Source organism: Hemitrygon akajei, chromosome 26 (genome assembly GCF_048418815.1).
Source record: "Hemitrygon akajei chromosome 26, sHemAka1.3, whole genome shotgun sequence".
In the NCBI taxonomy this organism is placed as follows: Eukaryota; Metazoa; Chordata; class Chondrichthyes; order Myliobatiformes; family Dasyatidae; genus Hemitrygon; species Hemitrygon akajei.
This window is the reverse complement of record NC_133149.1, coordinates 16,825,861-16,850,061: the sequence shown is the minus strand read 5'-3', so window position 1 is coordinate 16,850,061 and position 24,201 is coordinate 16,825,861. Positions and strand designations below refer to the sequence as shown.

Below are 24,201 nucleotides of genomic sequence, written 5' to 3'. Positions count from 1 at the left end.
ATTTGATATACCCAATCCCCATCTCCTCCTGTGTGCAGCTTCACCAGGGCCTCATTTCCATGACCTTTCCAAAACATTTCCTCCTTCCTCTTTAGATGTCTCATTGATCTAGCCTTGAGACTGCCCGCAAAGATTCACCACCCTCTGTGAGAAGAAATCCCTACACATCTCCGTTAGCTTACTATTTACCCTTTACAAATCTGTGCTGATTTCCATTAATTAATTCAGACTTACTTAATGGAAACAATCACCAAGTGACCTGTAACTTTCTCCCAGATACTGTTTCCAAAAGCTTCCCCAAGTGGGAAGGTTAAACTGACTGACCTGCAGTTATTGGGTTGATCCTTGTATCCATTTGTTGGAAGACGTGTGTAATATTTGCAATTCTTCTGCCTTCTAATCCATGCACTGTTCTTCTAGCTAAGTGCAGTAGGTTCCAAAAGCACTCATGAGTGCAACAGACCTGCTTCAGGAATGAAGCACCAGAGACCCTGGAAAGTTCTAAATATTATTCAGCACCACACAGTGCAAATAGACACCCTAATTTTTCACTGGTTGGGTTTTCAAATGGGATGATGGCAGCTTCTGGGTATTGCTTCCTTATCACAGACAGCAAAAGACAGGAACAACTGTCACTTGGCTACTGCAAGGTGAACTCCAAGTAACGCAGCATCCTGCCTTGGAAATACCTGTATATTTTCCTTCTCCTGTGTTGCAGGGAACATTCATTATGTTGAGCTGCATTCATTATGTTTATGCCAGTATTCTCCACGTGCACGGAACATGCTTCCTTATCACTCTGGGCGCTAGACATTGAAGGTTTCTGCTGTTAACCCAGTTCCATCCACCATTCATGAGTGATAATGAATAAAGGTAATCCTGAATCCCTTGAAGGTATGGCACATTTATTACTGTCCTTCTGCTGTTGTTCATCTCTATGTCCCTTTAAATATAAATTACAAAAAACAGAACTAAGTCCATTGCCAAATATTTTTCATGCAACCAGTTAAAGCCTAATACCACACACTATATTTGAGCACTCTCCTGGTGTCTGTCTGCTGCATACTTTTGCCCACCCTGTTGCTTTTACACCATGCTCCCTCCGTGAACCTAAATTTTGTGTTCCAACAGGTTATTCAGTCACTGGAGGTATCATTTCTTTTTATTATGCAGACTATTCTAACAACAAACAAGGTCAAAATTCAGGAGGTAAACTCTAGCTTATTTTCCTTTCCATCTGCCTCCTCAATTCTATCACCAACTTGGTAGTATAGAGGCCATCATAACTTAATGTTAAGAACCTACTTGATATCGTACCGTTCTTCTGCTCACCAATGCAGCCTGCACACATTATCCCTTAACCTGATACAGTGCCATATATTTGCTGCAATTTGATCCTTTCTTGTCTCATAATGCAAGTCTAAGTTATTTTAATGCATTAGTCATTCTATCAAAGCAGCTGATTTCTACAGTTCTCCTGGAATTATTTTGTTTCTCTTCTTAAGTCTTTCACAAATTGCTTGTTGTTTTCTGTCAGATACCTGAAGGTTGTTGAAATGGATGAAATAAAAGTTGAAGAAGCTTGAAATGAACTTGATGCTGTCGATGGGGTTGATGTGGGCTTTGTGCAAAGGGAAGGTAGGAAAAGGAAATAGAGCAAGAGAGGGACAGGGGAAAAGGTCCTGAGGGAACTAGTTGATTGAGATGATGGGGGAGACAGAAGTATTGAGGAAAATGCAGTAGTGTAGTAATTGTGGCTTGTGCATTGAGATTCAAGTCGTAGCCTTTTTCCAATTGAGTGACTCTTAGCAGTTTTATACAGCTCTCAAAGGAGCCCTTTGATCCCAGTTCATTGAAGACAAATGACAGCTACTTAGTGTCCAAGGGGCTTGCTAGAAACAGAGCCTACAATATATTAGAATGTGACCTACAGCTTGTCATTTGTTCAGTTACAAGGGCCAAGACACCCTGGGTCAGGCACCATGAGGGATCTGCCCTCAACCATATATTAGTACACTGAAGTTATTGTTCTCTCTGGAGCTTAAGGCAGAGTGCTAATATGGGGAAAGGGACTGGGATGTGTGTCTCTTTCTGAGGCTGAACAATTGCCATTTAAGTTGGCAATATCAACGTAAGTCTTGAAAAAATCATTATCCTGAGAAGAAGTAGGCTGCAGGGAACTTAGTTCAGTCCTATCTTCCGTCTCCATAATGTGAAAGATCAGGAATGATCTTATTAAAGATCACTATTCCTATTTCTTGTGTTCTACAGCCCACTTTCATTCATGGGTGTTAGGTGTCTCAGCTTCTTGTACTGGGTGGAGATTTGACGGTCTGAGAATAATCATTTGGGATATTGAGAGATGAGAAATGTGCTGAATGTTTATTGGAAAAGAATAACAGTACAGCAATCTCAGGACCTCACTTACTGACCCAGTGTACAGTAGGTCAGAAGGTTGATAGGGCAGGAAAAGAATGGCTGACAACCCTTGCCACATTGTTTGAAGTGAGTGAGCTGGGCCAGGGCTTGACTGCAGGAGAGGAAACACTCTGTTCCTGTCATTTCATGTCTTTGCAAAATATACAGTGAAACTTATTCAATTTGTCAAAGTCCTTTCCCTGAAATACTAGGAATAGTCAGGAAACTGATAGTTTGAAAATATAGTTATTTCAGACTGTTGTCTCAGAGCTTAGTCCTGTCCACACTGGTTAATTTTGGAACTTAACTCTGTTCAATTCTGTTAACAACTGGTGAAAAGTCTTGTCCATTCCTATCAGCAGTATGAACGTGCCCTTATCCAGTTCTGTTTGCTGCTGGAGCAAAATGCTACCCACATCTATTATGAGACAGAGCCAGGCACATGACTCCAACATTCAGCTCCAGCGTTATCCAGTTCCGTTAAATCTTGCCACAACCATTCCCAATATTGCTCATCCCCTCCTTGACTCTTTGCAACCACTGAATGCCAGTCATGATCACCTGAAGCCTTCTCCTCCTTCAAAATGGCAATGTCTGTAGACCTGCTCCCTTCCACAGCCTTCAGCATCCAGATTCCTGTTTTTGCCCCTTCCACAAACTTTTACTGCCTCGCTCTGGCCACGTATTGACATCAGATCCATCAACTGTTACCATCAGGAACTCCAGTCTTCACTATCCCCCTTACTATCAGGAGCCTGGCCAGTCACTTTAACAGCAGGATCTCTGGCCCTATCTAATCTAGTTAATATCTGGAACTATACCTTCACTCGTCAGTATTCAGCCTGTGTAATACTGTCAGACACTGTGACCAGGCTTACCCTGTTAAACCTGATCTTGACTCAGTCCATTGATTAGTATAAAAAATGCAGGGAGGGAATTAAATACCATTGGCAGAAAGTTAGCATAATGCAAAGTAATAGGTCTAAAGGTTGATAAATCACTGGAACCTGATAGTCTGTATCCTAGGGTCACAAAAGAAGTGGTGGGAGAGTTAATGGGCGCAGTGGCTGTAATCTCCCAAATTCCTCAGTTTCTGAAGAGGAACTGGGGCATTAGAAAGGTGCCAATGTAATGCCAACATAAAGAGTGGTAAGGAAAAAGTTGGCTATTTAGCTTATTTCCTTACTGAGGAAAAGAACAAAAATCAATTATTACAAGGTGACTGTAGAATATTTGGAAAACCAGTCAAATGGAATCAGTCTGTCTTCATGAAGGGGAAGTCATGTCAGACAAAGCTATTGGAATTCTCTCAGGAATTATTAGCCAGTATGCATTAGGGGAGCCAGTAGATGTGATATATTTGGATTTCCAGTAAGATGTGACATAAAAGAATATTTTGGAAGTTAAGAGCTTACAGTGCTGGAGGTAATAGCATGGATAAGGGGTTGGCTAATTAGCAGGAAAGTAGTAATTAGGAATCGGGGTCATTTTAAAGTTGGCAACCTGTACCCAATGGACTGCTTAAAAGATTAGTGCTGGACGGCAGCTGCTTACAATATATATATTAATAACCTAGAGGAAGGAAGTGAATGTATATAGTCAAATTTGCAAGTACAAAAGTAGGTGACAAGGCAAGCTGTGAAGAGGAGACAGATAATTTATAGAGACATATTGATGGGTTAAGTCAGCAGATGAGATATAATAGAGGGAACTGTGAAGTTATTTACTGTGTAATCTAAACTTATGAAACATCATTATTAATTTGAGAGAGACTGTAGAAAGCTGCATCACAAAGGGATGTGGGGATCCTCGTACATAAATCACAAAAACAAATCATACCAGTGCAGCAGGTAATCAGGAAGGCCAATGGAATGTTGGTTTTTTTATTCAAAATGGCTGGTGTATAGAAATAGGGAAGTTTTACTGCAATTCTACAAGGCATCAGTGAGGCTGCATCTAGAGTACTATATCCAGCTTTGGTCCCATTATAGAAGGAATGACATATTGTAATGACTGGTAGGACAGATGGCTGTAAGAAAAATTGAGGGCTATGGGTTGTACAGGAGAGGAGGGTTAGATTGATCGTAGAGTAAGTTTATACAGGTCAGCATGACACTGTGGGGCGAAGGGCCGGTACTGTGCAGTAGTTTTTGAAGTTCAGTGCTCTGTGTTCTATCTAACTGACTGGCATTTCAGTTACTAACTGGAATGATTGAGATACAACAGACTTGGGTTGCTTAGGTTGTGGACAACATTGGGTCCAAGGGTTGACAAGAGGACAGTTGATAATGGAAGGAGGTTGGTCAGGACTTCACCTTATGATACCAAGAATGGTTTTCATAGGATACTGATATAATTAGTTTTGCTGGCATTCACCTCATATCCCTGAAATGGGGAGATTGTTGGGGTCAACCACATTGGTGATTGTAGACACACTGAGTTTTCCAGTTTTATTCAATTATATTAATTTTTATTCTCCAGCTGTGGTGAGGAGATTGAAACTCAAGTCTGGATCAATAGCCCAGATCTCTGGCTAATAATCAACTAACAACCACAATCCTTCCTCAACTAAAGCCAGAAAATTAGACGTTAAATTGGGTGAACAATTTTTGCAAGGGTGGAGTGTGTGTGTGTGCTACTGCATGCACCCTAACCACAGGCTGATCTCCTATCTGTTTTGATTTTGTGATGAGCCATTCAGAAGTGCATTATGCATTGCTGTAACAAAAACAAAGTTGTGTAACTTGCAGTTCAGATTTTCTAAAACAAATGACCCAGATGTTCTGTATCCCATTTGAAATGTTGACCTGCAAGAATGAGCAGGGTCATCAGTGAAGGTTCTGACCTTTATTGAGGCTTGGATGGCTGCATTCCCAGGCAAAGCAGCGGAGCTAATGATCGTCCATATTGTTACTGTTCTTGCTGCGTGATTATGACCATGTGCAAGGTTTATCTTTCAATGATGGTGAATGACCAGCAGTTCAACATCCTAGAGCAGCTTGGCCCTTGATTCTCATCAGACTCTGGTCTTTACCAGTTTGCAGATGGATGAATGTGGGTTTGACTTTATACAAACCCCTGATCTGTGGGGTTGCTACTGTCTGAAAGAGAGTTGTGGTGTGATGGGTTGGTAAGAAATTTGTCAGAAGATTGCTGATGAGGCAGGTAGGTATACGTCTGGGATTCTGTAATAATAAACAACTACCCTTTACTTTGAAGGTTCTGGATAAACATTGGCTAGTTTCAAAATGATGTTTGAAGGATAAATGAATGATTATTTTTGTCCCTTTTGTATTCTTGCATGTAGATTTTGGTTGTTTTTATTTCCCTCTCCTCTCTCCATCTCCTACCTCATCCCCTTTCTCTCTTGCCCTTCTCAATGACATCCCTCCTTCTCACCACTCTTCCCTTCTCTTGCTCTTTCCACAGTTTGTTCTCTTCTGTCTCTTATTCCCAACATTTCTTCTCTTTCATTCCTTTCTTCCTCCTCCCTTTCTCTCCCCTGTCTCATCAATGCACTTCTGGTGCTAATCTTTTTTTCTTCCGTGAAGATTAATGATTCTGAACAGTGAAGTAAAGTTCCTTCCTCCTTTTCATAGAATCCGAGATGGTGACTGCTCAGTCCTAGTTGCCCAAGGAAAAGCTATTCACCCGAATCACACAGTCCAGTTCTTATTCTGTTGGTTTGTATTCATGGTATCTCAAGTGCGTTCCCAATTAATTTTTAAATGTCTGGAAGATTTCTACCTCTCCATACCTTCAGACAGTAAGTTCCAGACTCTGAAATATCTTCTGGAAGGGAAGAAAATTTGTCACAAGCATGATGTTGCCTGGCAGGTTGAAGTGGCACGATTTCGATCTGTTGCAGAGAAAATAGTGAAATAAGTATCCTGGTTACTACCTAATTGTTGAGGAATGATTAATAGGCATATTATTATATTGTGTTGTATTAAGCATGACATTAGAAAGAGGCTCATTCCAGACCAGTTTGCCTGCCTTGTTGATAGCAGTTCCCAGATGGGAAACAAATTGAACTTTAGAAACTTGACATTCTGACTTTCCAATTTTTCAGTGTTTTGTGACTGGCCACAGCACACGTACTGGATATCAAGCCAATTCTCATGAGAGTGTGTAAATTGCACATTCAAACTTGTGTATTATAAAAATCAACTGTGTTTGTGATGACAAATTCACCTGATGTCCCTGAGATTGACTCAGCATTGTTTTTCTCTCGCTACCCTGGTTTCGGTCTATGGATGGCTGAATTACTGTTGGCTGGAGGAGGTGGCTGATTGCTGCATGTCACACTGACCAAGGATCAGTTAAGTCCCTCCAGTGTTCTGACTTGATCCTTTCCTTGGTTCCCACTTGCTTTTCCGTACTCTGCTCTTGATTTACTCCGTACCCATGATTAGAATGACTACTGTTATGAATATGAGTTTGTTAACTGGGCTGCATGCACTGATGAATGACATGTCGTGGAATCTCCTGCCAAAGCGATTCGAAGTGTTGTGGTCTGTATGGTCAAGTTTCCATCTGTGAACTTTGTAGAATTGCTGCTAGAATGAGGGTATATTACTTCTGGTGGATGGCCACTGATGCAACTTCAGTTCAAAGTGGTTACTTGGCATTGGATGCTTTCTATATGTCTCATAGACAGTAGACAAGCACCCTAGATAACCTCCTTGTGAATACAAAATTATGTGTCTAACTTTAGAATGTTTGGTGGTATTTGCATAAAAAATGCATTGCTTTTTACTCAATTCCTTTCAGATCTGGAATGTGGGGACATACCATTACTGACTCCCAGCAGCAACAAGATGATGTCTCAAGCCCTCAAGGCCACATTTAGTGAATTTACCAGGGTGCAGCAGAGACTGGGAATCCCGAAAGGTAAACGTTACTATTCACTTCTGTGGAACTCTTCTGTTATATCACATTGGGTGTTCTTTAGTGAGAAGCTGGACTGACCAGGATTTGAAGGGACTCTCTTCTCCCTTTAGAAGGAAGACGGGTCATTTATCGCACTGTTACCATCCATTGTATTATGTTTAACATCAAGAGTTAATAACATGGGAGAGTGGGGGTGGGAATGAAGGCTACCTAAATGTCTATTTTAGTATTAAGTACACACTGGCTTTAAATAAAACTGGACAGCATATTTTTTTCAAAAGTGTTGCTTCCTCAGATTTTTTTTTGTTTCTGACAGACTGCTTGAAGATGAACACAAATATAATTTCAGGCTACTTGTATCACGTAGGAATTTGGAGAAACAAGAAATTAACTTTTATTGAATATAATGTGTTTAATTGCATAATGGAGCTGACGCTTTGCAATAGTTCAACTAAGCTAAAATGTTTTGATGATTTTCATTTGTACTCAAGGCTTCTCGCTTAAGTATCCAACAGTAATCAGCCAGCATTGATGAATACCTGATACAGTTTCTCCATGACCGCAATGCCCTGGTGAAGCCTTTCACTGTGCTCATCGCTGACAGCGCCAAGGTTTGCAGGAAAGAAGTCTAAATGGCAATGCAAAAAATGAATCTTTAGTGACATGTTGTACTTCACGGTTTTGTATGCCTGAAGCATGTTGTCAACCAGCTGCAAATAGTTTAGTGCTCTGTCGTTGCCAAAAAAAATTTCAACAATATCCTTGAATGCCTTCCATGTGATTTTCTCCTATCCCACTAGAAGTTCTTTGAATTGCCTGTCATTGATGACCTATTTGATTTGTGGACCAACAAAAATGCCTTGCTTAATCTTGGCATCAGTTAGTTTGGGGAACATATTTCTCAAATATCGAAATCTTTCACAGAAATTTTTGTGCCTGGTGACAGCAGATTCCATCCTTGCAGTCTTGAACCCAGTAATTCTGCTTTTGCCTTTGACAAACCCAAGTCTGTGACCAAGTCATTTAACTTAGATTGAGTTATCAGATGAGGCGCACTTGACATAAAGAGTTCAAAATCTGTATCAATATCAGTGTTGTTTTCCATTCCAGTCTCGTGCATCAAGGCATCTTCATCTGCCTCCTCTAGTCTCCAAGTCTCTGGTGGCTTCAGTACTGGAAGACTATCGTCATATGGCACAGGTCTCATGGCTGAAGGGAAATTGTGGTATTCATTGGATTTCTTGTTTTTGCAGATAAATTCACTCGTACTGGTCAGACAGAAGTAGCAATCTGTCACATGATCCTTTTGCTCACACCATATCATTGGGACAGCGAACAGCATTGATTTCTTAGTATCTCTGACCCAAGCTCAAAGATTGACAGCGCATATTGTGCAATAAATGTGAGGAGCCCAGGCTTTGTGTTGCTCACCAATTTTACACGCTAAGTAGAGCTCATAGGCTTTCTTAATAAGAGGAGTCATGCACTGTCTATGAGATTTAAGCGCATATTTGCCACAAATATAACAAAATGCTTTATCTGTCGCAACATTGGCAAGAAATTTTGCTGTCAAAATGAGTGCGCACAATATGCTATGCACATAGAGCATTCTGAATCAACATGATCGCAAACCGATATACGTGTAAATGCAATGCATAGAACAGAGTGCGCGCGATGCTTTTATAGCCTCTCTTAAACCTGGCCCGCAATGCAACATCTGCCCTGCCTAAGTATGCACAGGCAAGCCTGGACAAGGTAGGAAACATTTCAGCTTCCAATGTGGGCAACATTTTAACTGACTTGAACTATGAATTGAAATAACAAAAATAGGTGATTTAAAAAAAAGGTCTGTAATGGGGAGATTTCATGGTGATTTTCATGATCAACAGCCCAAAATCCAGAAGATGCACCGAAAGGTATTCAGGAAGCAGTAGAATTTGTTATCCAGTTTGTTGTCCAGTTATCTGGAGTAGAGACCGATTTTTAAAAAATATTTAAAAATTTTTTTTTTAATAAACATCAGCAAATGGGGAGGTTTGGTTGGGAACAAGGAATGGTGGAATGATGGTGGAATTTTTTTAACAGGTCAATGGGCCTACTAGCCCTTGGAAGCATGGAAATTTGATATTGAGTATCTGATTCCCTGCCATTTGATCTCTGTGTTAACTTGACCATTTTTTACTTACTGGTATCTGGGAGTCACCAGAAAGGTTGATCAATATTGCCCGCCTCATGTCACCCTGAAGGGATGATGATAGGCTGCTGTCTTTAATAATTTCAGATGCAGTAGCTCTGGAATTCTGAATCTTTTTAAATTCAGTGTTCTCTGCGGGTGCAACAGGTAGTTCAGGCAACTGGTGCATTCATTGGGTTCTAGAGTTATACAGCATGGGACCTGGTTCTTTGTCCCTACCCATTCAGTATAACCAGATACCAATCTATGCTAGTTTACTATTCCTGTGTTTGGTCCGTATCCCTTGAAGCTTTTCTTATCCATATACCTATCCCAATGTCATTTCAATGTTGTAATTGTACCTGCCTCTACCGCTTCCTCTACCAGCTTTTTTCAATTATTCACCATCCTCTGCGTGAAAACACTTGCCCCCCAGATTTCCTTTAGATTTATCCCCTCTCACCCTAAACTTAGGCTCTCTGGTGTCATACTTCCCTACCCTGGGTAAAAAAAAACATGACTACCTATCCTATCTATGCCTCAGCCCTCAGCCTCCTTTGCACCAGAGAAAACAATCTCAGCCTATTCAATGCGTCCTTATAACTCAAGCTCTCTAGTCCCAATCACATTCCTTCCATCCTTTTCTGCACCCTCTCTAACTTAATAACATTCTTTCTATAGTGTGCTGTCATCTTCAGGTGTGGCCTCACCAATGATTTGTACAGGTGTAACGTGACATTTTAACTCCTATATTCAATACAAACTGCAGGAGGTACTCAGTGGGTTCAGCAGCAGTATGGGGAAGGATAGAAATGTCAATGCATTTGGGAAAAAAACCTGCGTCATGTCCTGATGCAAGGTTTCAACCCGAAACATCGATTGTTCCTTTCCTTTCACAAATGTTGCTCGTCCCGCTGAGTTCCTCTAGCAGACTGTTTATTGCTTCAGCTTCCAGTACCTGCCATCTCTTGTGTCTCTGAAAATCAGTACCTCTGATGTTTTAATGTTTTGTTTTTTAAAGAAACCAGGTCAATCTTTCCAATCTTCTTCCATCTTCCATGGAACTTTCTCATAGTAGTCCATACAGCCCAAGGTCTGAGATCAATGATGGCTGCTGTCAGATAGTGTCAACCCTTGTTATAACATTCTGCAGACCCTCGGCAATGGCTGGATGAGCATGTGAGCCACTGGTTGGTCTGGGCTGTCAACGAATTCAGCCTGAAGAATGTAGACTTCCATCAGTTCCAAATGAACGGAGCCAGCCTGTGTGCCTTGGGCAGGGACAGCTTTCTCGAACTGGCTCCCGACTTTGTCGGTGACATCTTGTGGGAACATCTTGAGCAGCTTCAGAAAGGTAAATGCCAGCCTTTTCACTGTGACTTATGATGGTTAATATGTCTCTCTGATTTAGCGTAAGGAATAGCAGCTATTATAGTTTATCACTGTCACATGTTTATCATTTGTTTTGCATACCAGACAGATTATGCCATACTAAATTATGTCAAGGAAGTGAAAAGAAAATAGACTGCAGATTAATGTGATGCTGTTGCAGAGAGGTGCAGTACTGGTAGACAGATAAAGTGCAAGGGCCACAAAGAGGTACAATGGGAAATTGGTAGAGTTCAACTTCAGCATAGAGTATTATGCACTTCAGCCTGAAATTCACCTGTAAGAATGCAACAACTTACAGAATATGACCTCCTGCTTTGAAATGAGACACTTGGAGCCCATTACAGAAACCCTGTCTGTCCACAGAGAGTGGGTCAGTGTACTCTGTGTGAGTATTAGCTGATAAACATTAAGCAATGCAGAGTGAAATTGGATTAAGTATCGGTGTGGTCGAGGAGTGTACAATCCTATCATGGTTATGTTTATAAGGTTCCATCTGGCGTGTCTGCTTACCACAAGAAGTCAGGATAAATTACAGACAAGAGCTGTGTACACAGCTGGAGTGCAAAGGATTTTGGTGCCTCTACAATTTGTGGTGTACTTGATGCATTTCATTTTCAAATATTGTTCTCCTCTGCTAAATTATTTGTGTATTGCCCACTTGAATATAGGGGTCAGTCCTATCCTGTTAGGGTTTACTCCCACAGGTTCACTCTCACTCAGTCACTCACACATTCCCTCATACACCCATTCCTACCAGAACGGGAGCATGTGCACAGATCAGTTAAATTGGCCATGAGTGCAAATGGTGCATTTTGATGTGATGTGTTCCACAATACACCTCCCATCAGAGTGTGACAGAACTGGGATGCTTGGCAGTGAAGATCAGGCTGTGGGATCTTTTTACAAACAAAGGAACAGGTGTGAAGAAAGAGTGGGTAGTTCAAGCAGTGTGATATTAGTCGTATAAAGAAGGTGCACTTGGACTAAATCACGTTATTAGCACAGTGAAGAGGGAGTTCTAATGAGCTGCATTTGTCCTGGTTGTGTTTGATGGGAGTGTTAAGGGAGCATTGTTATCTTGTAATGACTGAGTTTCGGAAGCTGAGACACTGGGTGCTTATAACGTCCTTGTATATGACCATTTTTCTGCTTCATAAGTATATGAAACCTTTCTCTTTCAAAAGCGTTGATTGCTGAATGTGTGACTTTCATTTCTGCCAGAATGTCTGCAAGAAGACGTAAAGCCCTTTGTGGTGAATGGAGTGGTTTCCAATTACAATGATAACAGCCTCTTTTCTTCCTACCCCATGGGTAAGTTACAGGCGAACAGTAGTTCAAGGTAACTGGGATGAGGGGATTACTTTGGTGACACAGACCCTCTTATGACATGGGTAGGACTCTGATCCGATCTTGGGCACGTAGGATCCAGACTTAGGCTCAGCCTCACATGTGTCTTGGGCTCAGGCCCATCTGTGGGTGTGTGTATTGGACAGTTACAGCTCAGGTTTATTTTCTGTTCTCGCCCATATGGATAAGTAAATGCTGGTCTTTGGTACAGTCACAGATTCAAAGTCTCCCTCAGATGTGGGCTTTGGATTTACTCGTGATATTTGGCTCCGCACAACATGTGGAGCACAGGTGGGTGTTGGATTACAATACAGATGTAGGTATCGGATTACATTCCAGATGTGGAGTGCCGAGTTGCAGTTCAGATGTGGGTGGTCGTGCTCCCATTCACATGTCGATGTGGTACATTATCCCATACTTGGATATTAGGTTCCCTCCTAGATATGGTTGTTCAAGTTCAGTTAATTGTCATTCAACCATTCAACCCATGAATGCAGCCAAGCAAGACAGCATTACTCTGGGGCCAAGGTGCAAAATACAGTACCATAAATCACACACATACACAGCACAAGGCACATAGAGCATATATAAGATAGCAGTAAACATACATCACACAAAATAAATATAGCTTTAGTGCTTGAGTGACATGCCTTGTAAATAGATACTGCATGTGTGTTATCGGCAAGAACAAGCAGTTCTCAGCAGTCTGCAGATGAACGTATGCATGCACGTAATCCTGCAATCAAACACTGGAGGGCAGCACTGATGGGAGGGGGCCAGCCCTCAACCCCGCATGGATGCCATGCAATACCGCCTCTGGTGTCTCCTGGACTGCTGCAACAGGCAGGCTCATGACTTGAGGCCTTGTCCTCGCTACAGCCGAGGCCACACAGCTCCCCCACCATCTGTCTTTCCAATAATCAAGGGAGATGGACTTGCTGTATTTTACATTGTCAGTTGGAGAGTGACACAGAAGTGGTTCTCAGGATCTTCCCAGATGCAGCTGGTGGGCTTTGCTTCAGATATGGTTGTCAGGATGTTTACCATATCTGAGTGTTCAAACTAGATGTAAGTGTCAGGCTCTGCTTCAGATATGTCTGTTGGGCTCAGGTGTGGCCATCAGCTGACTTCCAACATGGGTGCAACCATCAGAATCCAGCCCAGTTTTAAGTGTCGGGGAACATTCCCCCAGTAACTTCGCAGTGACTATTGGGGCTAAACCAGCCAAACACATCAATTGTCAATGACCCTGGCCTGGTTAATGATGGTAAACTCTTGTAGGGAAGGGCGAATATTTTTGTTGCCCATGAGGACAGGACTAGTCTCCTTGCATTGGAATTCATTGCCAGCAAAGCAAATTATTTTAATAAGGCAGAAAATAATATTTTAACAGAAAATAATTCTGTCGGGTAGTATCTGTGGAAAGAGAAACAGTGAATGTTTCAGGTCAGAGATGCTTCCTCAGGAAAGGTCAGATTCAGAACATTGTGAATTGGGATTAGTGTGACTCGGCCATTGAGTCAGGGACGGTATGATCAGAGAGGGTGCAAATTGGGACAGTGCGTATTGGTATCGTACAAACCAGGGACAGTGTTTATTGGAGAGAATTAAATTAGGGCTGATGTCCATCAGGGGTAGTGTGAACTGGCGGATTGCGAATCAGACTGTACGACCTTGTGAGCTTTGTAGTGTCAGGCACAGAGTGAATTAGAACATTGTGGGTCAAGGAACAGTGAAGATTGGACAATGTGAGGCAGTGCAGCGTCTAAATTGACAGAGTGAAAAGCAAATTTCCACAGTAGGAATTAGTGTGGCATGAATCAGAAATGACTTGGGATATGGTGGATTGAGATGGTGTACAACTGGGATTACCGGTGGAGTATTCAAATGGAATAACTTGGGGATTGTGAGAATCTAGGCCACCAAAAAGGACAGTGGATACTGGGGGCATTGTGAATGATGGTGGTGTGAATTATGACAGCATAAATCAGGACCTGTGCAAATTAGGAGTGTGTGAATCAGGAAAGATGAATTAGATGGTGGTGTGAGTCGGGTGGGATGTGTGCTCAATCTGGGAAGGTGGGGGGAGCAGAATTAAAATGAGCGGCCACTGGGTGATCCAGCTTTTGCTGGCGGATGGAGCATGGGTGCTTGGTGATGCGGTCTCCCAATCTATGTCGGGTCTCACCGATATACAGGAGGCCATACTGGGAGCACTGGATACAGTAGGTGACCCCAACAGACTCACAGGTGAAGTGTCACCTCACCTGGAACGATTGTCTGGGCTCTGAATGGTAGTGAGGGAGGAGGTGTTGGGGCAGGTGCAGCACTTGTTCCACTTGCAAGGAAAAATGGCAGGAGGGAGACCAGGGGGAAGGGAGTTGTGTAGGGAGCGATCCCTGTGGAAAGCAGAAAGTGAAGGGGAGGGAAATATGTGCTTGGTGGTGGGATCCCGTTGGAGATGGCAGAAGTTATGGAGAATTATGTGCAGGGTATGGAGGCTGGTGTGATGGTAGGTGAGGGCGAGGAACCCTATCCCTGGTTGGGCGGCGGGAGGATGAAGTGAGGGAAGATGTGTGAAATGGAAGAGATGCAGTTGAGGGCAGCGTTGATGGTGGAGGAACGGAAGCTCCTTTCCTCTCCTCCATTTGGGAATGAAAAGCCTCATCCTGAGAGAAGATGCAGTGGAGACAGAGGAATTGAGAGAAGAATTTTTACAAGTAACAGGATGGGGAGAGGTATAGTCCAGGTAGCTGTGAGAGTCAGTGGGTTTATAAAAGACATAAGTAAATAAGCTGTCTCCAGAAATAGAAAGAGAGAGATCGAGAAAGGGGAGGGAAGTGTCGAAAATGGTCCAGGTAAATTTGTGGGCAGGCTGGGGATGGTGTAAATGAGCAGAAGTGTTGAATCAGAATGTTGTGAGTGAGAATCCGGGACAATCTGAGTCAAAACGTCTGAGTATGAATCAGGCAGACTGTGAATGGAATGAATCAGGGAGTGTACAAAACATCGTGGCGTGAATGAGGGATGCTGTGTATTGAGCCAATATAAGCCATTCAGACAATGTCAGGAAGTAGGAATCGTGTAGGGAATGAACCAGGATGTAAACTAGCTTTGGAGTGGTACGGGGAAAATGTGAGTTGTGAGAGGTGTGAATTGGGTTGGTGTGAATTGAAGTAGGTGTGAAGTATGGGTGGTGTGACATGGGGAAGCTGTGAAAGAGATGTGAAAAAAGTGTGGTATGAATTGGAACAGATGTGACAACAACATCTGCGGAGATAAACGGAGGGTTGATGTTTTGGGTCAGAACCAGCTTGATCTATTGAATTCCTCCAGCAGTTTGCTCCAGATTCCAGCACCTACAGTCTCTCGTGTCTCTGAATTGGAGACAGTTTGAACGGTGAGGTGAATATTGAGTTAGTTGTGGAGAGCTGTGAACTAAGTGAATTGTGAATTGAACACGAGCTGCGTGCCATTATGATAGAATGGCGGAGCAGACTCAATGGGCCGACTAGCCTTATTCTGCTAGTGAAAAGTTGTGAGAATCATAGAATCACAGTCACACAGCACAGAATACCCATCCAAGGTTGTTGTGAATTACTTTGGTGTGAAATGATGGAGGTTTGAAATGGGAAGCAGGTGAAAATTGAGGGAGTTGTCAATTGGGACGTTGTGAATTCGGGGGAAATAAATATTAGGATGATATGAATTAGTGTAGTTGTACTGTGTATTGGATTGATATGGATTGGGGAAGTTGGGCTGGATGTGGTGAGAAATAGAATGTTTCAAATCAAGTCGAATGTGACGAGGGATGATATGAACTTTGCAGGGAGATGTGAATTGGGGGGGAGCTGTGATTTGAGGGATATGGACTGGGAGGCAATGAATTAGGGGAGGTGGGAATTGGGACGATTTATTTGAAGGCATTTTATTTATTTATTATTTATTTGGGGATACAGCACAGAACAGGCCCTTCTGGGACAATGTCGCACCACTGAGCCTAATCACGGGACTATTTACAATAACCAGTTAACTTAGTAATTGGTACATCTTTAGACTGTGGGAGGAAATCAGAGCACCCAGAGGAAACCTGCATGGGGAGAACGTACGAATTCCTTACCGACAGCACCAGAATTGAACTCTGAACTGCAGAACACCCTGAGCTGTAAAAGTGTTTCGCTAATCGGCTATGCTGCCATGGCATTTGGATCGGGACTTTGTGAATTGGGGTTGTGTGAGGGGGGAGCCAGAGGTCGCATCAACCAAGGGCGCTTTGAGTTGGAGGCTGTGTGATCAGGTAGTCCATTGACTGTTGGCCCATTTCCTACTTCAGGCAAAGATCACCTTCTAATACTACTACCAGGCATAGCAGGAGTTGTCAATTCTGTTTCTGAGGTTCTGATTTCCCCCTCTCTCTCCACAGGTTATGGCATTGAGCATGCCCAGTGTGTCCCTCCTTCTGAGTATTCAGACCCAGGGTTTATTACAGAGTCCTACCAAACTCTGCATCCCATCAGCTCGGAAGAACTGCTCTCACTAAAGTACGAGGCGGATTATCAGGCTGTGATCAACCGCGACGCACCTGTGGACGCACTGCAGTCTGAGTATTACGTCAAGCAAGAGGTGGTGTCCCCGGATAACATGTGTGTGGGCCGGATCAGTCGAGGTAGGGTGGCACCGTGGGACGGGGCTGGGTGGAGGGCAGTGCTGTCCATTTCCTTCTGAGATCAGGGGTACTCTGGATAGTGAGAGCAAGAGAGGTGCAGCTCCCTCTTGTTGAGGGTGCCTGTGGGCAGGACTGGCATCCTAAACAAAATTAAAAGTAAAATCAATATTGTCAAACTTAACCCCTTTCCTCATCCTTAATCTGTCACTTATTCCCTTTTGTAGTTTTACTGATTAGGGAGGGTGTGTAAAAGGTTGTTTCTTCAGCGGTCAATTGACAGGTCTGTTTACTTGGTGCTGTTGCACCCAGGGACGGACTGAAGATGGAAACACGAGTTTGGGAATGTTCAGGGTGCAGGGCAGACACACCATTAACCCGCCAGCAATGTACACAAATGCCACTGACGACTCTTGGGTGTGGAACTGGGTTTGTGTGGGATGAAGGCTTGTGGCTGGAATTTTCTTTAACTGTCGAAAGAAATGATTTTGACCGATGGCACCTGGGAAACACTGAGTTCTGATAGGTGACCACACATGGAGGACGGGAGCAATGACTTATTCTGCAATGCTCTGCTTTGTGAATGATTCCCATTTTAGGAGATGGCCGCCAGTCTCCGGGACCTGTCCTGAGCTGGTTTGGAATTTTGCCCCTCCTTGATGTCTTTTTTTCTGAAGAAAAGATGACAACTAAGAAGCAGTTGCAGCAGTGGCCACCAACTGATGGCAGCAATTATCTAGTTATTATAGAGAAAAGACACTTGTTTCAAACCAGATATGTAGAAGTTGCGACCAAAGGCAGTGCGACAAGAAACTGGCCGCAGATTCACAAACAGAGGTTTTGAGACTAAGGATTGTACAGAGGGTTGTTTAGCAGTGAATAGTTGTGAATTTCTGTTAATCCTGGCTGCTACAGGAAGCCTTTTGGAACTCTCGTGTCTTTAAAGATGTGCGGTGAAGGTGCAATCTCCCATCTCTACTGTCATGATAAATATACATCACTGTGTATTAAATAGGAACAGGAGTAAACCATTCTCCCCTTCAAGCCTATTCCACTAGGCAATTAGACCATAACCCATCTTCATCCTATCTTTATTTTCGTGCTTTGGTTCTACAATGCCTGACAAACAAAACTCTATTAATCAGTGTGTTTCAAATGCAACCTGATCTCAGCGCCCCTTTTCGGGACGTGTGTTAGTGTTCTGCTAGAATGGTTGTGAGGAAGTATGAGCAAACATCACCCAAATGCCTGAACAGAATTTTGCCTTGGTTTTAGACACTCCTGTAAAGGGAGAAGTTTTGCCACCTGAGCAAATAACTTTATCATTAAATCAACTGAATCATTAGGACTTCATCATTCATCTGGGCAACCTGTCCTCACAACCTAACCTTTATTGCACTACATTTTTGCCAAAACAGGGATATTTTAACTGAGGGGTGGGCTTTAAAGTGCATGGTTTCCAGATATGTGGGTGAAATTGTGGGAAAAATGGTGCTCAGGAATAAGAGGAGGCAGATATGTTAGAAGTGGAGAGCTCTGAATCATCCTACACCTGTAAGTAATAGGTAAGAGAGTTCAGCTGGTGCTTCAGGTAGGCCCAGCATCTGCTTCCAATTTTTTTTCTTTCCCCACTCTACAGTTGTTCACTCACCTGGGAGAGGTAAAAACCGGGTCAGTAAAGGAGTTAACTGTGAAGTTCCACACCAACTGACCCAGATGGTCAAAACCCAAGAAATCACACAAGAGCAAGTGTGCATGCTAGCGTAACACCTTACAGTGACAGTGACCCGGGTTCGATTCCTGGTGCTGTGTGTAAGGAGTTTGTACGTTCTCCCCGTCACCCCCAGGTGCTCCGGCTCCCCCCATGTTCCAAAGACGTACGGATTAGTAGGTTAATTGGTCACGTGTGTAATTGGCCGGCGCATGTTCATTGGGCTGGAAGGTCCTGTTACCCAGCTGAATCTCTGAATAAATTAAAAAATAATAACTAGCTATTAAACTATCCACAATCCTTTCTGCCACCAAAGAGCCCACTCTTTTCAAGTGTATGGGGCAGACAGTTAATCAATACTTGGCAATGTGACTTTTTCCAGAAATGCAAGTTTTTAAAATTATTTTAATAGATATGTTCTATTCTATCTATGATTGTAGTTTTATGTTCTTTACTGCATCTTTCCCTTAATTCCTGTCTATTTTACCTATTGTATATTGAACTACTTCATATCTTCACATGCATAAATAGGATAGCAGATGTCTGATGATCCCACAGTAATGAGAGGAAAATGATGCTTGTTGTCAAGGGAATTTGAGCAGGAAATTTGGAGAACTCCCCGCTGTTTTTATAAACTGTGGGATAAACATTTTCCAGTTGAAATGAAGAATCCAACTTAAGTTGGAGAACAGTGAGTCTGATGCTGTGGTGCTCCTTTTGTGGGAAATTAAATGTTGGCCCGGGTAGTATGATCAGATTCGACAGAGTTGAGAGGGAATCAGGGACCTTAATAGTGCAACCATTTACAAGCCCAGCCTTTGTAAAGATCAACCCCGTAGCCCCATATCCACAAACTTATCCTTGATTTATTTTTCTTTCTAAAATATCATTTCTCTCAATGCTAACTATTGTAATGGATATTGTTCTTATAGTTGCTTCTAGTTGAATATTTTGTACCCTAACTTTGAGAAGGGCATTGCAGCAAATGTCAATGATATTTGTGTGAGATCTACCCATTGCTAACAAGATAGAAGATTGCCAGTGTTGGAGATCTGCAATAAAATAGGAAGTGCTGGAAATACTGACAGGTCAGGAAGCATCTGTTGAGGAAGGTACATATTTAATGTTTTCAGTCAATGGCTATCAGTAGCATTATTAACGTAGTGAGAGGATATTGGCCTGAAACATTAACTCTCCCCATGGCTTCTCCATGACCTGCGGAATAAGGCCAGCACTTGCTGCTTTTAGTTTCTCCACTCACTCAGTGTATGCCGTGTTTCCTGAATGACCTTATCATGACTGAATAATTTCAGGTTTCTCACTTGAGCTTCTTCACTTAATGAAAAGAGCTCACGGTTCTTTCATCTCCTTTAATTAACCTCTGCATATATGATAAATTCACCATGTTCTATGCCAGCTTTTCCATGAACTTGACATGCCTCCTGACGCAAGGAGCCTAAAGTTGCTACCAACTTAACCAGGTAGAGGCCTGGAGTATCAATATAACCAGGTTAACACAACCTGTTGATATAACTCCGTTTGACATTGAGATACCTGAATTGAAACCAAAAATACAGAGACTTGGAAAGTAAAGGAAAATTGCAAAAACTATAGAATAAAAAGTAAATGCTGGCTGCAATCAACAGATTAGGCAACATCAGAGAATTGTGAAATAGAGTTAATACATTTTAGGCTGATAACCTTTCATCAGTATTCATGATGACCTGAAGCTTTAACTCTGTTTCTCTCTCTACAGATGCTGCCCTGACCTGCTGAGAATTTCCAGCATTCTCTGTTTTTATTGCAAAGATATTCCCTTTTCTCCAATACTTTTGTCTTGGGGTGGAAAGGAAAGTTTGCATCCTGTTCACGTTCGAACTGACAGCTTTTTGTCCTCTTGTTGGTCCTTTAGGTAAGCTTGGTGGTCAGGATTCTTTTGAAAGCATTGACAGCTTTGACAGCTGTGACCGTTTAGCACAGTCCTGGAGCAGCCAAAGCTCTTTCAACAGCCTCCAACGAGTGCCATCCTATGACAGCTTTGACTCAGAGGATTATTCTAGCAACCTGCCCAATCATAAGCCCAAAGGAACATTCAAAGACTACGTGCGAGAACGAACCGATTTAAACAAGGACAAGCCAGTGATCCCTGCTGCTGCTCTGGCTGGATACACAGGTAGGGCTCACCTTCAGCCTGGGTTTATTGCTGTGACCTGTGTGCTACAGGGTAAAACTGGAGCAACAGCTGGAAGGATTAGGATGCATGTGTGTCAATCTAGGTAGCTCGCCAAAGTGGGAGGACTCTTATTTGGGATACAATATATACTGAAGACCAGACTAATGTCTGAAAGTACATACTGAAGCATAATGTTAATAAATTTGTGTCTGCTGGTGCAGGAGTGAAGGAAAGGCTTGCAATGAAATAGTGCCATTCAGATCCTCAATGTCATTGCAGCTCGATGGTTGAACTCTCTCCTTGAGACATGTTGGAGGCTAAATAATATGCCCACAACTAGAACACAAAAATAGACACATTACCGAGGAAAAGGTGTCTTAATGACGTAGATCCATCTGCTCCCTCAGGTGTATTTTTAAGATAACATGCAGTATTCCAAAGAACAGGGAGTTATCCCATTGAGCAATATTTATATTCAGCTTCTTTGAAATATCTTATCTGGCTAGTATTGTAGCATTCTCCTTGAGAGTGCTTATTGGGTGCAAACTAACAGTCATATTTTTCACTGGCTCCATTTCAAGAAGTACTTGACTGAAAGAGCGAAGGGCCCTTGGGACACTCAAAAGCACTTCATAGGCCATCCCATGGAAGAAGCTGACTCTCTATCACCTTCTGAAGGGTAATTAGTTTTACTGGCCCTGTCAGTCGCGCCCACAACCCATGGATGACTTTTGGTGGCTAAATGGAGCCCAAGTCAATCACTGCCCTTGGGATGCAGTGGGAGGAGTCAGCTGAGTGTCTGTCCCCGGGAGCTAGGTAATGAGCATAGTGATGCTTCAGTTGACAATATTGGATTTATAAAAACATTTTTAAACTGAGTATATGAAACATTATATCAAGGACAATTGACAGGTATCACAAAGGTAATGAAGTAGTGATTGCATAATTATCTAGAAATTTGATTATCACCTTTCAAGTTGCATTAAAAGATCACGAAATTGTCTGTAAACTATTGTCCACAATGTCAGATTGCTGGGGATTCTGGAAATGTGAGGTAACCTCAACTGGATTCTGGAAAACATCAGAAAATGCTGGAAATACTCAGCAGGACAGGCAACGTGTGTGGAGAGAGATGTAGTCAGCAGCTCAGGCCGATAAGCTTCCATCACAATTCAGCAGAACCAGTGATGGATTATTTACCTGAAACACTGTTTCTCTCTCCACAGATGCTGCCTGATTTGCTGGGTATTTCCAACATTCCCTGTTTTTATGTCAAAGTACTAGCATGCTGTTGGCCAGAGGTTGCTGTGGAGGAGAAGGGCAGGAGGAGAGCACTAAGGTTCTTTAAGAAACTCTGAAGTGCTGGTGTTAGATCTCCACTTTATATTGAGAGTGTTTCAGACCCTCAGTGCATAACATCTGACAATAGACAAGTGTTTGACATAGGCAAATGGTTCAATGCGAGAGTGACTACCCTAAGCCGAAGTGTTGTTTACAACTTTGTCAATGATGTGATTTCTCCTAGAAATTATTGTTAGTGTGCTTTTGCTCTGGATTGTGTTGATGTCCATTATGCCAGGGCTGACATGGGTAGAGTGAGTGGCTGGTCAGGGCTGATGGAGAAAGCTATCGAGTCAGGTGTTGTAGGAAGTTGCAGACACAGCTCACTGGCGAGTCAGTGTCAGCCTAGCTGGAAAGGGAAGCTCTTGGTCCTTGTGTCAGTAGCCTATCTTTGAGTATGCTGTCTTTTTAGAGTCATATGTAGCTAAAGTAATACAGTGGGAAACAGCCCACGCAGTCCACTGTGTCTGTGCCAGCTGCCAAGTATCCATCTGTACTCACCCCACTTCACAGCACTTGGAACCTGGCCTCCTATCTCCTTATTTTTAAAACACATTCAAATTCTCAAATGCTATTTAGAACTTGTACTCATGCTTTAGTAATTTGACAATATAAACATCTTGGTACTGGCATTAAGGAAAAATTGAAACTGAACAAAACTAAACATCTGTTTAGATGAAGTAAACTATCAGTAGGCGGTTCTCTATTATCAATAGACGATTCATTCCAATATTCACATTTAAGTGTGTCTCTTAAAAACTCTTGAGCAAAGGGCAGCATCTCCATGGACCCTCCTGACCAAAGTTCAAAGTAAACTTGTTATCAAAGTACATATATGTCGCCATATCCAACCCTGAGGTTCGTTTTCTTGTGGGCATACTCAGTAAATCCAAGGAACACAATAGAATCAATGGAAAAACTGCACCAAACAGGGCAGACATACAGCCAAAGGGCAAAGGACACCAAACTGTGCAACTATAAAAGCGAAACTAATAATAATAAATAAGCAATAAATAGTAAGAGCATGAGACGAAAAGTTCTTGAAAGTGAGTCCATAGGTTGTGGGAACAGTTCAGTGATGGGGCAAGTGAAGTTGAATGAAGTTATCCCCACTGTTCCTGAGCATGGTGGTGTCAGTCCTGAGGTTCCTGTACATTCTACCTGATGGCAGCAGTGAGAAGAGAGAGCATGAACTGGGTGGTGGGGTCCCTGAGGATGGCTGCTGCTTTCCTCTGACAGTGCTTCATGTAGATGTCCTCAGTGGGGGGGGGGGGCTTTACCTGTGATGGACTGAGCCATATCCACTACTCTTTGTAGGACTTTCCATTCAAGAACATTGGTGTTTCCATACCAGGCTCTGATTCAACCAGTCAATATACTCTCCACCACACACCTATAGATGTTTGTCAAAGTATTCGGAGTCATGCTGTGCCTTCATAAACTCCTAAGAAGATAGAGACGCTGCCATGCTTTCTTCATGATGGCACCCAGAACATGTCCTCTGAAACGATAACACCAAAGAATTTAAAGTAGCTGGCCCCTCTACTTTTTATCCCTCGATGAGACTGACTCATGGACCTCTGGTTTCCTCTTCCTGAAGTCAATAATCAGCTCTTTGCTTTTGCTGACATTGAGTGAGAGGTGGTTGTTGTGGCACCACTCAGCCAGATTTTCCATCTCCCTCCTATAAAGTGACTCGTCACCACCTTTAATTCGGCCAACAACATTGGTGTCATCAGCAAACTTAAATAAGAGTTGGAGCTGTGCTTGGCCACACAGTTATAAGTGTAAAGCGAGTAGAGCAGGGGGCTAAGCACACAGCCTTGTGATGCACCTGTGCTGATGGAGATCATGGAAGAGATGTTGTTGCCAATCCAAAATGACTGGGGTCTGCAAGTGAGGAAATTGAGGATTCAATTGCACAAAGATGTATTGAGGCCGAGATCTTGAAGCTTGTTGATTAGGTTTGAGGGGCTGATGCTATTAAATGTTGAGCTACAGTTGATAAGGAGCATCCTGATGTTTGCATCTTTGCTGTCCAGATGTTCCAGGGTTGAGTGAAGAGCTCATGACATGGCATCTGCTCTGGA

At 42.6% G+C, this 24,201-nt stretch overlaps 1 protein-coding gene across 3 annotated transcripts in view; it reads left to right on the top strand.

Annotated features, from left to right (window-relative positions):
* The window catches only part of ets1 (v-ets avian erythroblastosis virus E26 oncogene homolog 1), a 99,359-nt gene that overhangs the window by 49,840 nt on the left and 25,318 nt on the right, over positions 1-24,201 (top strand). For all 3 annotated transcript variants that reach the window (XM_073029649.1, XM_073029648.1, XM_073029650.1), the window contains 5 exons: positions 7,192-7,311; positions 10,638-10,838; positions 12,098-12,187; positions 16,647-16,889; positions 20,510-20,770. In XM_073029649.1, coding sequence (XP_072885750.1) covers positions 7,192-7,311; positions 10,638-10,838; positions 12,098-12,187; positions 16,647-16,889; positions 20,510-20,770 — 915 coding nt within the window. The remainder of the gene's footprint in view (positions 1-7,191; positions 7,312-10,637; positions 10,839-12,097; positions 12,188-16,646; positions 16,890-20,509; positions 20,771-24,201) is intronic.